The following is a 13,607-nucleotide window of genomic DNA, read 5'->3' as shown; positions in this document are numbered from 1 at the left end:
CTGAGAGTGTGTGGACAGTGCCGGTTCACCGCAGCTGCAGAAACAAGAAGTTACAACACACAGAAAATTAGCTGCATCTAAGTGGTCTTTAATTGAGCCCCATGCTGTAATTCACTTGTATTACTTTAATCTACTTGTAATTAAAGTTATTTATGGCTGCACTAGTCGCTTTTCTTTCATTTCAACAAATGATTGTGTGTTAATGTCATTGCTCATAGTGACAAACCCACAGAGAATCATCTCTGCCTTTTAGCCTCTTTTAGCTTGTTGTTAGCTGGTGAACACAGTGGACAGATGTTTCCCTCAGGAGATGGTGGAGACCAAACACAGAGCTAAAAGAGAGGGAATATTGGACACAGACATAACTCTCTGTTCGTCAAATCATCTTTAAGGTTTGCCTAAAATCATTACCCTCCCAGGATATTTTACAATTGAAACGTTGTTTACTACTAGTCGCTATGAGTCTGGTCAAGGCTGCACTGAGGATTGACATCTTACATGAGCTTATATACAGAGAACATAGGGAGGTTAGAACAAAGAAGCCTGTGGTTAGACATAAGGGGATTTGCATTAACAGGTTTGTAAGCCACTTAAGAGATTCATAGACAAAATACAACTAAGGATAGAATATTCCCATTGCATGTGTTACAAGTATTTGGAAATAAACATAAACATTTTACAATTTTGACCTGATCATGGCACTAAATAAAAAAGGGAAGAAAGAAAATCATCCTAAGGAGATTGTCGAAGTCAGTAGGGTTCAACCTCTGGGGACCATTACTGTACACAACTCAATGCCAATCCACCCAAAAGTTGTTGAGATATTTGAGGTTTTTCCATCTTTAGAGGCATGTCACTATATAGTGTGTCTTGATTGTAATACACATAAGATTTAACATGATGGTATAATACCATATATATCAGCTTGCTCTAGCTTGCTTTTATACACATTTGCCCAATTGTTGGTATTTATAAATTAAATTGGGAGCTTTGGAAACAGGGATCTTCACTAGACTTTCACATCTTCACACTGTACATCTCCCAAGGTTTGGCTGCAGAATGAGTGAGTTTGCACTTTGACCGAGTAGGACACAAGTTCAGTCAAGTTAAGAGTTCATTCAAGTCATTGTCAATGTGTGTTTTGATGTGACTAATATATTACCAATTCTGCGATTATGTTTTGACTATTGCAACCATTGACATCACTGAAACAACCAGTTAATATGTTACATGACAAAAAATAAACAATTCCACCCTTACTCTGCGTGTCTGCGTGGTTTATAATCACTATTTTTGATTAATGAATCATATTTCTTGACGACAGTTGCATGCCGTTTGACTTATTTCCCAGATAACTACAGCATCATTCCATTCATATGTTACACTACTTTGACTTACTGCCGCCTTCTTTCTGGAAATACGGAGCAAAGTCCCTGTTTGTTCAAGGTTTGTAGCGTCAGGAGCTAAAACAGGGCCTCGCTATCAGATTCTGAACAAAGACACAAATCAAAAGCCCAACATTCTTTATTGTGGCTTTTCGATGGGACAAGATCACACTGCGTAGTATGATTGCTACGGTTATTGTTGTTTTTCTATGATATTATATATCTATTGATATTATGATATTATTTGAGAGATGGAGGGAAAAGTTGCTAATAGTTTAGCCTTCTGCTAACCGGGAGCTTTTGGCTGCGGTTATTAAAAGACTAAAAGCCGATAGAAACATTTTCTTTACATCTCAGAAACGCTTTGCCGTTATTATAAAGCTCTTTTGGATAAGTCCGTCTTTGCAGTGTAGGCAGCTCTAGGCATCCAAAAACGGATACGCCCAGAGTTTCTCTTTGCTACCATGCCTGGTTTCTTCACACATCAGGTGAGTAAATGTCTGGTCATTCAGTGAAACTCTTCAGCCATTGTTAAAAAACAAGCCAACAAAAGTTGCTAGCCAGCATTAGCCACCGTGTTCAGAGTTATTCAGCCTCCGCTTACATGCCTCCCACGAAAATACGTCATCATGGTCACTAACAGAATTGAGGTCTGTATGCCAGGGTGTTCACTAGGGACCCGCAGCTCAGATCTCTGATATACAGTTGCACTCAAAATGATATAATACAATACACGATACAATAAACAACTAAAACAAGGTCAATCTAGCTCAACACAACTAATGTTACAAGTGTCTTCTCCTAATTCAACACAAAATGCCACTTTTAATGACCACTGCAGTCTCAGTATTCAACCCAATAGAATCCCTCATAGGAGCGCACATTTGCAAATCAGGTGTTATCTCAAGCATGCAACTAAACAAGGGCCTCATTAGTTACAGGTGTGTTTGAGATTGAACACATACAAAATACTTGGACTGGCAGTGACATTTGGTTGCATATTACAAATATGGGTAAGTCAGGAGAAGAGATCATTGCCTTGCACAAAACAGGGGAAAGGATACAAAAAGATAGCAAAGGCACTGCATGTTCCTAGAGATAACATTGGAAGCATGGTTCACAAGTTCAAAGTTAAAGGAACATTGGCTACAAATACATGGAAGTGGCAGAAAGAGGAAGCTATCAACGGCTGCCACCAGATCCCTGAGGAGGCCTGTGGCCAAAAACACTTGAGTAACTGCAAAGACCTGCAGAAAAGACTTGGTGGCAATCATTGGACATTCAAACAAAACAATGATCCCCAAGTCCACCCAGGCTTGGTTTCAGAAAAAGTCGCCGTCATAACCTGGTGTCTGGCTATGCATCACGTTTGCATTAGGAAATAACAGCAAAAGGGTGACAAGTACTAGACCTTCACAAGGCTGTGCTCAGGAGTTTGTGTGACACCAACACTCTGCCTGATGTTCACACTGAGTGGACTTTTGGTTATCACTCCATTCGGACATTTCAATCAGTCTGGCCTTTGAAACCTTAAACGGCTGAACGGGGTTGAATACTTTTGAGACTGCAGTGGTCATTAAAAGTGAATTTGGAGAAACCACTTGTAACATTAGTTGTGTTGAGCTATTCCAATTGTCCTTGTTTTAGTTTATTGAAAACTGAAAGTTTGTAAATGTTGCCAATAAATCTAATTTGCAATGGGGGTTGAATAATTGAGTGCAGCTGTATGTCATGCATATATTATCATGTTTATAGCCTGATATCGCAGACTAATCCAGGCCTGTATTGAGGCTGTTGTTCATAGATGATTATCCTCTGTCTCATTCCCTCTTGAAGACCGAATGAAAGACAAATTCAAGCCTGCGTCTCGTTTTTGGCGCAAACTTCTGCTGGCTCAGCTGAATTCGTAGGTCAGCTTCTGTTCAACTTTGAGCGAGCACACATGCTTGGTCATGTGTGCTCGCTCAGCGATTAGACACCCAGATAGGAATTTAAAAAGGTCCACTTAAGCATTTAGTGGGGTCTATTGGCAGAAATTAAATAGGATAATCAGAATGAAACATGATTGTATATAAGTAACTGAAAACATAAATTGAGCTTTTTGTAACCTCAGTGTGAAACAATAGAAACATCACCAACAGGTTGGAAGAGTGTTATCAGTTTTCCTTTAATTCATCTTTACACTCCGTACAAAGACACACACACAAAAAGCACCAACATGAGGCTCAACCTGATACAAGCTTATGTCATGAGGGCCATGCCCAAAATAAACAAAGCAAAAACTACAAACGTTCATCATACCATTATCGGAACATCAATTTGTTGAGGCTTCCCTATTCAAGAAGCAGAATTTGTGTACCTTCAAGTTTGAAAAAAAGCAGCTGAATCCATAAACAGACCTTCTTTCAGAACAACTCAACTTTTAGCTACAAAGCCAAGTTACACATTACAATAAATACAAGTAGAACACCTGGTATCTCATTTTACAAAATGCAGACAGGTTATTCCCTTTTCCTGGAGAACAAAGTGTGTGGGGAAAAAAACAAACATTGGTTTCAAGTCATTTTAAACCAGAAACACACAGATAAAGATAGTGAATAGCACTGTGTTTTGCAACTTTTTCTCAGGGTGAAAAAGCCTCTTCATGTCAGAGAACTTGCTCCGTTTGCTCCGGTGAGGTTCGGTGGCTTGTGCATCCCAAAGCCCCGACCTCCCTCTAGTGGTGCAACGCGTGCACTACATTGCATCACATCTGAACAGTGTTTCAGTTTGGCCGTTTACAAACACCTTCCACTCTGGGCCAGGTGGGGTTATGTGGATACCAGTCTTTTGTTTTGTCCATAACATTACAGCTCACACTGTAACCTTTATCACAGTTTTTTCTGTTTTCTCTCCCCCACCATTCATTTTTATGATTCATCATTCATTTTTTTTTATCAAATTACTAAAAGTGAAAGATCAATGAAAAACATACAAATACAAGTTATCTTTCAGATTATGACTTAAAAATGCTCATCAAAAAACGATCTCTTAAGATAGGGTAAGGGCACGCATAAGACAATAAATGACTGCAGACCGCAGCAGAGGTATAACATGTCATACGAAGGAAAACATACAATAAAAGAATAGTTTTAAACTGCTGCTTTACAGTTATGTCCAAACACACATTTAAGAGGTTACACCACATTTCTTTTCCATTTGATTTGATGCTCTTAAAGTGTGCTCCAACACTTCAGTAGAAGTGGGTCGCTTCATAAATCTGCAAATTACCTTCCTACTATTTTCCACATGTAATTCTTTGATAAATACGGGCCGAGAAACGCCTAAACGCAGCGAGACGTCTCAGTCTCCGTGGTGTGATGCTCAGTCGGCCCTCTAGTCTGGCAGGTCGGTACCCGTTACCCACGGGTAAGCCGCCACACTGAACACACAGTATTCATCTTTCGGTGTCGGCTGAACGCCAGTCTTAAAGGTGATCATGTCCTGGACGCGTGATGGCGTCCGCATTTACGTCTGCTCCCCCGCCACAGTTCCCTCTGGACGTCGTATGAGGAGTTCCTGATAGGCCGCTGGGTCCAGCAGCACATCGTGTGTTTGTAAGGCGACGGTCCGCTTCCGTTCGTTCGACCTGCGGCACTCAATCAGATGTTGATGTCCCGGACATCTGTGGGTGTAGTTGAGAGGTCCTGGCCCTCGCTGATGTTCTTAGTTTCCATGGTAACCGAGTGTTGCGGTTGCTGTGCCTGTCGCAGACTGGTTTCCAGCAGTGATTCGATTTGCTCCTGACACGCCCTGAGACAGTCCTGAAGAGAGAGAGAGAGAGAGAGAGAGGGTTAGCTTGTAAATCAGAGATTATGTATATATCCATGTGCAGGGTTCATACAGTGACCAATGGATTTCCATGACCAAACATTTAGTGAAATCTGGGTGTAAACAGTAAAAAGTGAGTAAATGTAGTATTTAAACTAACAATGAGAATACAAAGCATACAGTAAACCTTAAATGACAGTTTGATTAAAAGAATAAACATTTATATAGATGCCTGTATGTATGCCTGCTTATATTTTGAGCGTCTTTTCTTTTAAAAGCATATTAATCATTTCAAACTCAGCGTAAATGAACGACATGAACACATGAATATAACACATTTACATGACTTATTTTTTTTCACGGACTTTTCCAGGCCTGGAAATAACCATTTTAAAATTCCATGACTTTTCCAGGTTTTCCATGACCGTAAGAACCCTGTGTGTGTGTGTACTAATGGTGTCATGGACCCACCGGATCACTCCGGATGGTCTGCGCCAGCTGCTCCGTCAGCTTCTGAGACGTCGCGGCATTGCCCGCCATTCTGGTCTGCAGGCCCTCCATCGCTGCCACCATGCTGCCTGCTGCCACCATGGACGGAGGGCTGGCAATGAAGTTCACATCTGCAGGGCATCGAAACGGAAATGTTAATGTGGTGCACTTTGAAAAGAAAGTAACAATGAAGAGAGTTAAAAAGCAGCATCAGGAGGCAAAAGACGTTTAATGTGGTGAGGATTCAGACTTCAAACAGCCCTGTGTTAAGGTGGATGTGATGAAACCTTCCCTTTACTGTTCCCCTCACTAAAGTAATACTAAAACACTAACCAGTAACTACAAGAGCTTGATCGTCAACAGAAGCGGAGCGGTAGAAGCGCAGAGCCCACCCTCCGGTTCCCTCCCATGTGAACTCTTTTGGCTTTATCAGCATGTTTTCCGTAGTTTGCACTGTTAACACTGATAGCATTGCTAGCTGGAAGCCGCCGTTGACACGTTGAGAGCTAAGTGCTCCCAATCTCGAAATCTTGCAAGTTGCGTAGGTGCTTAAACCAATAAACATCCATCGTCGCATTTTAAAGTAGAATACACCGGTCCAACTAAATAGATTCTATTAAATCGAGATACAATTGTAGTAACAAATGGCCTAAACTGAGCCATGGAACTGTCATATCAGGAGTTTTTTTGGGAAAACACTGTGCTTTCATAAATAATCCACTGTTGTACGCGTTTGTTTTATGCAGCCACAGAGGCACATTAGAGGTGTAATTGCCATCTCAGCAACCTCTCCCTGCCTTAAGAGGCATGACCTTAAGTTAATGGGAGCTTGCACCACCTTCTATGTGTGTGACGTAGTCTGGTGCTTACCTGTGGCACACAGAGCCACGAAGGTCTGAGCGTGCTTCCTGAGTATGGGCCTGTTCTCTCTCCTGACAGGCAGCTGAGACAGAAAGTGGTCGATGAAGTCGAGGGGCGTCACCGAGGCCAGGTCCCACTTCAGCTTGTTCAAAACCAGCAGCTCCATTTGCTGCGTGGACAGACAGGGAGAGAGAGAGAGACATAAGGACAGGTTCAAGTGTGATCCAACAGACAGATGCAGGGATTAAGATGGAGTTTTTTTTTGTCTACTTATTGGGATTTTGGGCTTTAAGGTGGCACTGAAGGAAAGGTCAGTGGGTCATCAAAACCCATTAGGAAGCCTCCTCCGGGGACCAGCGATGTCCAGTGAACTTCATGACAACGCAGTTTATTTTTTCCAAGATAATTATTGTCCCCAACGCACTAAACCCGGAAAATAACACCTCAATGGATGCTCCTGGGGTGCCCTGAAGGCATCCGATTTGAGTTACAAACATCACAGACCCGCAGTATTTTTGTACATTAGAGATACCCCATATCTTTTAACTTGGCCTAAATAATATAAAGGCCCTGGTTCAAAACTACAAAGTGGATGAGAGTAAATTATTGACATGTTATAGATAAAAGTTTAACTAGAGGACGTGACATTCCCATCAAAAGATCCGCTAGATGGGAGACGCATCACTCTGTTACAAACACTGTTTTACAGAGATACACTTCTCTGGCCTCAAACTATCTCTGGCTGACACCTTCCTGCAGACCAACATCAAGTGATGAACAGAGTTTACGTTAAGCAGGCAGCTGACGTTTATTTCACCAACAGTAGTAGTATTTATTCATTATTTATCTTCAATAAAATGGGGTCAAATCATTAGCTTTTGATTCCCTTAAGCTCTCACCAAACAGATACTGCAGCTGCAGGAAAATAAAAATAAAACAGTTTTGGTTTACTCATTTCAAGCACAAAAATATGGAACACGGTCAGAGTGTTTTTTAAAACACACGCACCAGTCGCGTTCAGCGCGTCTGGGCCTTGAGTTGCAGCCTCGTCTATTGGTAAATAAAAAAAAAATAAAAAAAATTAGACGTCCTCCTCTAGGGGCCAGCAAATCCATAACCAATATGGCCACTAACCAGCGACACCTCGATCGGAACAAAAGGACTCTCCTACTTATGAGCTTGGAAGGGTTGCATCCCCGCGTAGACGACCTACCAGCAGCTGGGCGGGTGTGACGGAGTTGTCCGTGTAGATGCAGAGCTTCTCCGCGGTGAGAGGGATCGTCTCCTTCAGCTTGGACGCCAGGAACATGCAGGCGGCTCCCAGGATCTGCAGGTGGCTCTTTTTGGTGGGCTCCACGGACAGGAAGCGGTCCATGTAGTTCATGGCCAGGGGGAAGACCTCCTCCTCGCACTTCTGCTCCTCGCACACCTGCACACAAGCAAATACTAATAAGTTATCAATGGCATTACAATTCATATTAGTTTGAGCCAGAAATTATCTTCATATACCAAGAGTTCAGGCATCTGAATTGAGAGAAGGCAAAATATCATAATATTTTTTTAAATAAATTATATATTGTTATCGTTTTACTGCACATGGTGCAGGCAAATAAGGTCACAAGTCAGTGGGAACCTGGTTAAAGATTTATGGAATACTGTTTTAAAGCAGTTCATTTCTGGGCTATACTGCAAACAATAACTTTGTCAACTTTACAGCCAACTACAATTTCGTAAAATAAAATGTTTTAGGCAGGTCATAAAGCATGGGAACTCAAAATCACTGGTTGCAGCTACACTACAATGTTTCAATGTTAGTTTCGTGCCATTAACTAAAAAAGGTAAGGCAACAACATTTGAATTCAGATGCATTTCTTGTAGATGAATCCAATAACCTAAAAAAGGTTGACATGCTCTTCAGTGGTGTAGCAACATTACAAAAGAGTGGGTCAGGAATGCACTAGAATCCGGGCTCCTCAGATTAGTGGTACGGTTTCGTCATTGCATCACTAACATCTTGGCTGAACGGCTTCATGTTCAAATTAAAATAAACGGTAGATGTCCCATTAATTTGATATACAGTTGAAGTAAATGTTAACTTGAGTTTAATGGAGAAGACAGAGCCTTACGGAGGTTAACAACTTTAAAGCCCCCCCCCCCACCCAACACAAAGGCGTCGCGTGGTCTGCATGCACGGCCAAAACGAGACATTAAAAAAAGTGTTTTAATATTGTCATGCAACCATAAGTTGTGTTTGCATTATGCGCGGATGTTTTCCCCTCACATATACATGTATGTGGCACGTGAGCGCGTGGACACGGTTATTTCATAACGTAAAAGTAAAATAACGCGTTTGTTGACGACATTAATACTTAAAAGAAACTCAATGACCATTTAAAAATAGTCTGTATGTTGCCTTCCTAACAGGTACGCGTACTTCTTATCTCCATTACGGACCAGCGCCATGCTCCTGGTGATCCCATGTAACGCGTTACGTGACGTCACGTTACGTTACTCCAGCTGACTACCGCATTCAGACGCTACATTTAGAAACGACACGGAACATTACGTAACTTGTCGAGGCACTTCGGATTATTCCGGACTAAGTTTGAACTTAAATTCAACATACATTTCGGTTACTTTGGACAACCCAAAAAAAGGTGCATAAACACCTTTTCGTCCTCTTCCCTTCCACAGACTCCTCCGTGGTGCTAGAGAGCAGTCTGAGCGCACTCCTTAACTTGAGGAGAGTTACATTGCAGCTTGAATGCCGAAGTTACCACGGTCCCTTAATGACTCACACGCAGATCTTCCTGGGTCAAGTAACGCGTAACTTTGCAGTTAAAAACAGAGGAACTTTCTAAACCCCCTGTTTTGTGGCCGCGGGTCTCGCAACACGTCACGTTATATCGGCGTGAACTCACCTCCAACATCCAGGTAGCTACTATCCTCCTCATGTACGCAGCTATTTCTCTCTGCACGCATTTGAAGTAGTTGGCAGCGGGGAGGTACTTGTCCTCTGCCCGCAGCAGCGCGTGCAGGACCCGGTCGTTCAGCAGGTTGGCGTCCCGGTAGGCCCTCCGGATGACGGGCCTGTCTCCCTCGCAGCACAGCAACCGGGGATCCATGTATCCGGCCCTGCAGCACTCTGGCTCGGTCTTCTAGTTTCCTTTGTGTCCCTGTGGGGACGAACCTTACAACCAGCTTATACTTAGCGAACAACTTATTGTTCACCGCTCCACATTCTGCAGACACAGTCGTCTTACAACTGTCTTTTTAACTCGTGGGAGAGTAACACTAACTTTAGCTACAGGTTGGACTAGCTATTTAAGCCGAATGTCGTCAATAAAACGAGTCCTCATTTGTCTCCGTCGTCTCAGTTTATTCCTTTCCCGTCGGGCTTTGAGTTACTTTCTTTTGTTGCACGAGATGAAGCTGCTGCAGCTCTCTTCCACCGGCCATGTGGAACGAGTTTACCTGCTGCGCCGCGGCTCTTCTGGACCGCGTCGAGGCGATTAGCATAACGTGACGACACATCCGGTCGAGAGTGTCAAAATAAAAACACACAACATTTTTATTTTTTTTCACCAATCGTTGAGGATAACGTCAGTCGTGGATTAACCCACCACATTAGTCTACAAAAACACATCTTTCCCTCTTATCTTTATTGTGAGAAATGCCATCGAAAAGTTTGGGCTATTTCGTAAGGATCATACTGGTGACTGTCGATGATTAGATCTACGTGGACGAAGAACAGTAGTATCATACTATATGTGTGGAACATGTGGATGAATAAGACATGGATATGAGATGAAGTAGGTTAGTCAAGAGTTAGTCTGGCATTTGCTTTTTATTATTATTGTTAAACTAGCAAATGTTTTACTTTTAATTTAAAGTAGGAAGTCATTTACATCTGCTTCAGAGTTAAGACTGGCTGGCTTTATTCTGAGACACACACACACACACACACACACACACACACAGAGAAAGAAAGAGAGAGAGAGAGAGAGAGAGAGAGAGAGAGAGAGAGAGAGAGAGAGAGAGAGAGAGAGAGAGGCCCCAAAAAATGAAAATGAAAGCTCTAACAACCTTCTGAGATCTAGAGGGAGGATATTACACAGTTTAGAGGGAGAAAGCAGACTTTTCATTATTGGAGAACTCCCTGAATGGAATATTGGACTGATACTCTGATGAATAAAGCTTGGTTATTTTTAGCTATATTATGAAATATAACTCACACCCAGGGTTAGGGTTAAGGCATTAAAAACATCTTACACAAAAGAAACATACAAGGTTGATTACTGTTTGCTTTTTTTGGTTTCAATTAGTTTCTAAATGTTTGAATCCCCTAAACATTGAGGTGAGACGGGCAGTAAGACCAAGTCAAAGAAATTGAGTCATGTGTATATATATGTAAATATATATATCATCATTGCATTGTCTGCTAATGTTGGCAAGTGAGCTAATAATATTAATAAGGCAATGAATGCTCTCTTGAGGAACTCCTCCCTCTGTGAAATTGGCTAGTGTCACAAAGCACTGATAAAATAATGAAATATATCATTTAATGCAATATATTTGACTACATTCTGCTGAGAAGCTCCTAGCCAGCTCTTTCAGTGTGTTTGCATGTTCTTCTTTTCCCTGTGTGTCTGGTTACCTCCCACAGTCCAAAGACTGAAAATAGTCCCAAACAAATGCACGAATGCACAAAAACTACAAGTTTGTGGTGCCAATCTAAACTGGAGCCGGTAGTGTGAGGAGCCACGGTCTCTTGGGAGTCTCCATGAAAAAGAAGCCGGTCATATTGCCTGTCTGCGCGTGTTGGATTGGCAATTCCTCTCACACAGTGCATGCTGGGATATGCTCCAGCAACCCAAGTGCCTAACACGGGTAGAAAAGGATAGGAAACTCATAGACGAAGAAGTCTGTGAGACTCAGATACAGTATCTACGGTCTGGAGACCACCAACCAATTGAGCTAGTCTTGAGGGAGAGACGGAGACAGAGTTCTACGCAGCCATGTCTCTCCCTGTCTGTGTGTGTGTGACCTTTAACCTCAGTTCCTCAGGGTGGCCGGGTCCAGGGTCATACTCTGGACACCGCACACAATAGCGGCCAATAGATTCTATAGAACCGTCGTGATTGATCCCTCCTACAATGGAGACTGATCCGTGGTGATCAGCTTCGCTAGCCTTCTGCTACGTCGTCCACTAACGTTGCAGGACGGGTCTGTGGCCTGAGGAGCGTCAGAACAGGGTGAAGGTATTACAATGGTGCCATTAGTGTTCTCTTTAGGCAATAAGCACCCAGGTTCTAGTTTCTATCGCTTGCTGACAAGATTTTTATAAGATAATGGTTGCATTTTCAGCGCGAAATGCTTATCTGGGCCTTTGATCCAAAATGTCTAAATGTTCTGTATTGCCTCCACCTTTCGTCCAAATAAACATGCATTTACAGCTTGACAAAGATGCAAACGAAGATCAGAACAGGTGTGGAACGAAAGAGTCGGGGCGGCTGAGTGTGTGAACCCGGTAGTAGTGCTGAAGATGAATGTGGTGGCAGCTATAGAGAGCACACAGAGGTCTCCATGCTGAGGAATCTAACCTTACCATCCTTCACTGGAGATAAATGAAAAGAAATGGTCCTGACAGAATGACTTCACAGAGGCAGAGAGGGAGAGTAATGAGCGGAAATAGTAGGCCACTGATGCTGGGTCTTTTAAATTGAAGTTGTTGACTAACATGTCTTCTTTTTTTTTGCAAATGAGCATCGTCATCAAATTTACATAATTTGTACATGCAAATGCAGACAAGTTACTTAACTGAACACTGAAAGTCTATCCAGCAAGGTGACCAGCCATAAGTGGTGTCTGGAAATCTGGATATAATCATGCAGCAATCTCCAGTTCTGGAAAAAGTGAAGACAATGCAGAAGTGCCTTAAACTTGCAAAACTTACTTCTGGTTGCAATAAGAAGTCTGGTTGTATAGAAGCCTATGAGAAAATAACTCTACTTCTCTCTTGATTTATTCTCTCAGTAAACATTGTAAACATGAGTTTATGTCTCAATCTCTAGTTTCAAGTCTTCTTCAATACAGCATGATGTTCATTTAGTAACTATGGTCATTTAGAGTCAAACAGACCATGAAGCAGGGGACGCTTTAGGGCGGGGCTACAAGGTGATTGACAGGTTGCTACCATGGTGTTGTCCAGTCTGGACAACACCATCTGGGAGTTGAGTGCCTTTATCAGCATTTGGCGTTTGGTTGCACTAAGCTCCACCCTCTCCTGTCACTTCTGGTTCCAAAAAAACAAGATGGCGACTGCCCAAAAAACCAAGATGGACTGCAAAAATGCCGAACTCGAGACTTCAAAATATTAGTCCACAAACCAAATACGTCACCACGGTGACTATGATCACTTCTTGTCAACTGTCTATGTATATAATACATACATTGAGAAATACATTGACAGTTATTCATTCTGGTCAAATTAAACAAGTGACTGGTGTAAAGACTAACATTTCATTGCTATTGCTGGGAAGATACAAGTCTCATGAGCATCAAAACAGATTAACAGATTTCCGCAAGGAAAATAATGGAATACTGGAACATGAGGCAAAAGGAGATAGTCCTCCTAAAAGTGATAGGATCAGTCACTTCAGCAAGTGCTTCAAAATTACAAATATTGTTGATCTAGTTGTAGTTGTAGGAGGAAGTGACGTCCTTATAGAGTTGGTAGAAGGAGGACGTTGAGTCAACAAAACATTGGCCTTTTCAGTTCGATTTCAGTTTCCTACCAAGTGTCAGTTTGGGCTTCTTTAATCATGACCATACTCTTTCCCTAACCGAGTCATGTGTTTTGTCATGATCAAACCTTAACCATAGCGTTGAAGGCAGTAACAAAGGATGTATTTCGTCATTTTGGAGGACCTTTTGTGCAACTAGCAATTGCAACGTACTGCATCGACACAAATATTCTGTTTAAAATGGCCAAGCACATGAGATCAGATCTGAGCGTAGCATTAGCCGAAAATGAGGTAGAAGTGCTACACAACAGACAGC

The 13,607-nt window shown here is 42.2% G+C and overlaps 1 protein-coding gene across 1 annotated transcript; it reads right to left on the bottom strand.

Moving 5' to 3' along the window:
- Positions 1-5,021: 5,021 nt before the first annotated feature.
- LOC306740957 (G1/S-specific cyclin-D1-like) lies at positions 5,022-9,670 on the bottom strand (the record flags this gene model as incomplete). The annotated part of the gene is made up of 5 exons (XM_079223204.1): positions 5,022-5,188; positions 5,667-5,815; positions 6,555-6,714; positions 7,759-7,974; positions 9,467-9,670. The coding sequence occupies 5 exons, from the start codon at positions 9,668-9,670 to the stop codon at positions 5,027-5,029; spliced, it is 891 nt and encodes a 296-aa protein (XP_079079330.1). The 3' UTR covers positions 5,022-5,026.
- Positions 9,671-13,607: the final 3,937 nt, after the last annotated feature.

The sequence above is a fragment of the Taurulus bubalis genome (assembly GCF_910589615.1).
Source record: "Taurulus bubalis genome assembly, chromosome: 9".
Taxonomy (NCBI): Eukaryota; Metazoa; Chordata; class Actinopteri; order Perciformes; family Cottidae; genus Taurulus; species Taurulus bubalis.
This window is presented reverse-complemented; position numbering and strand designations above follow the sequence as displayed.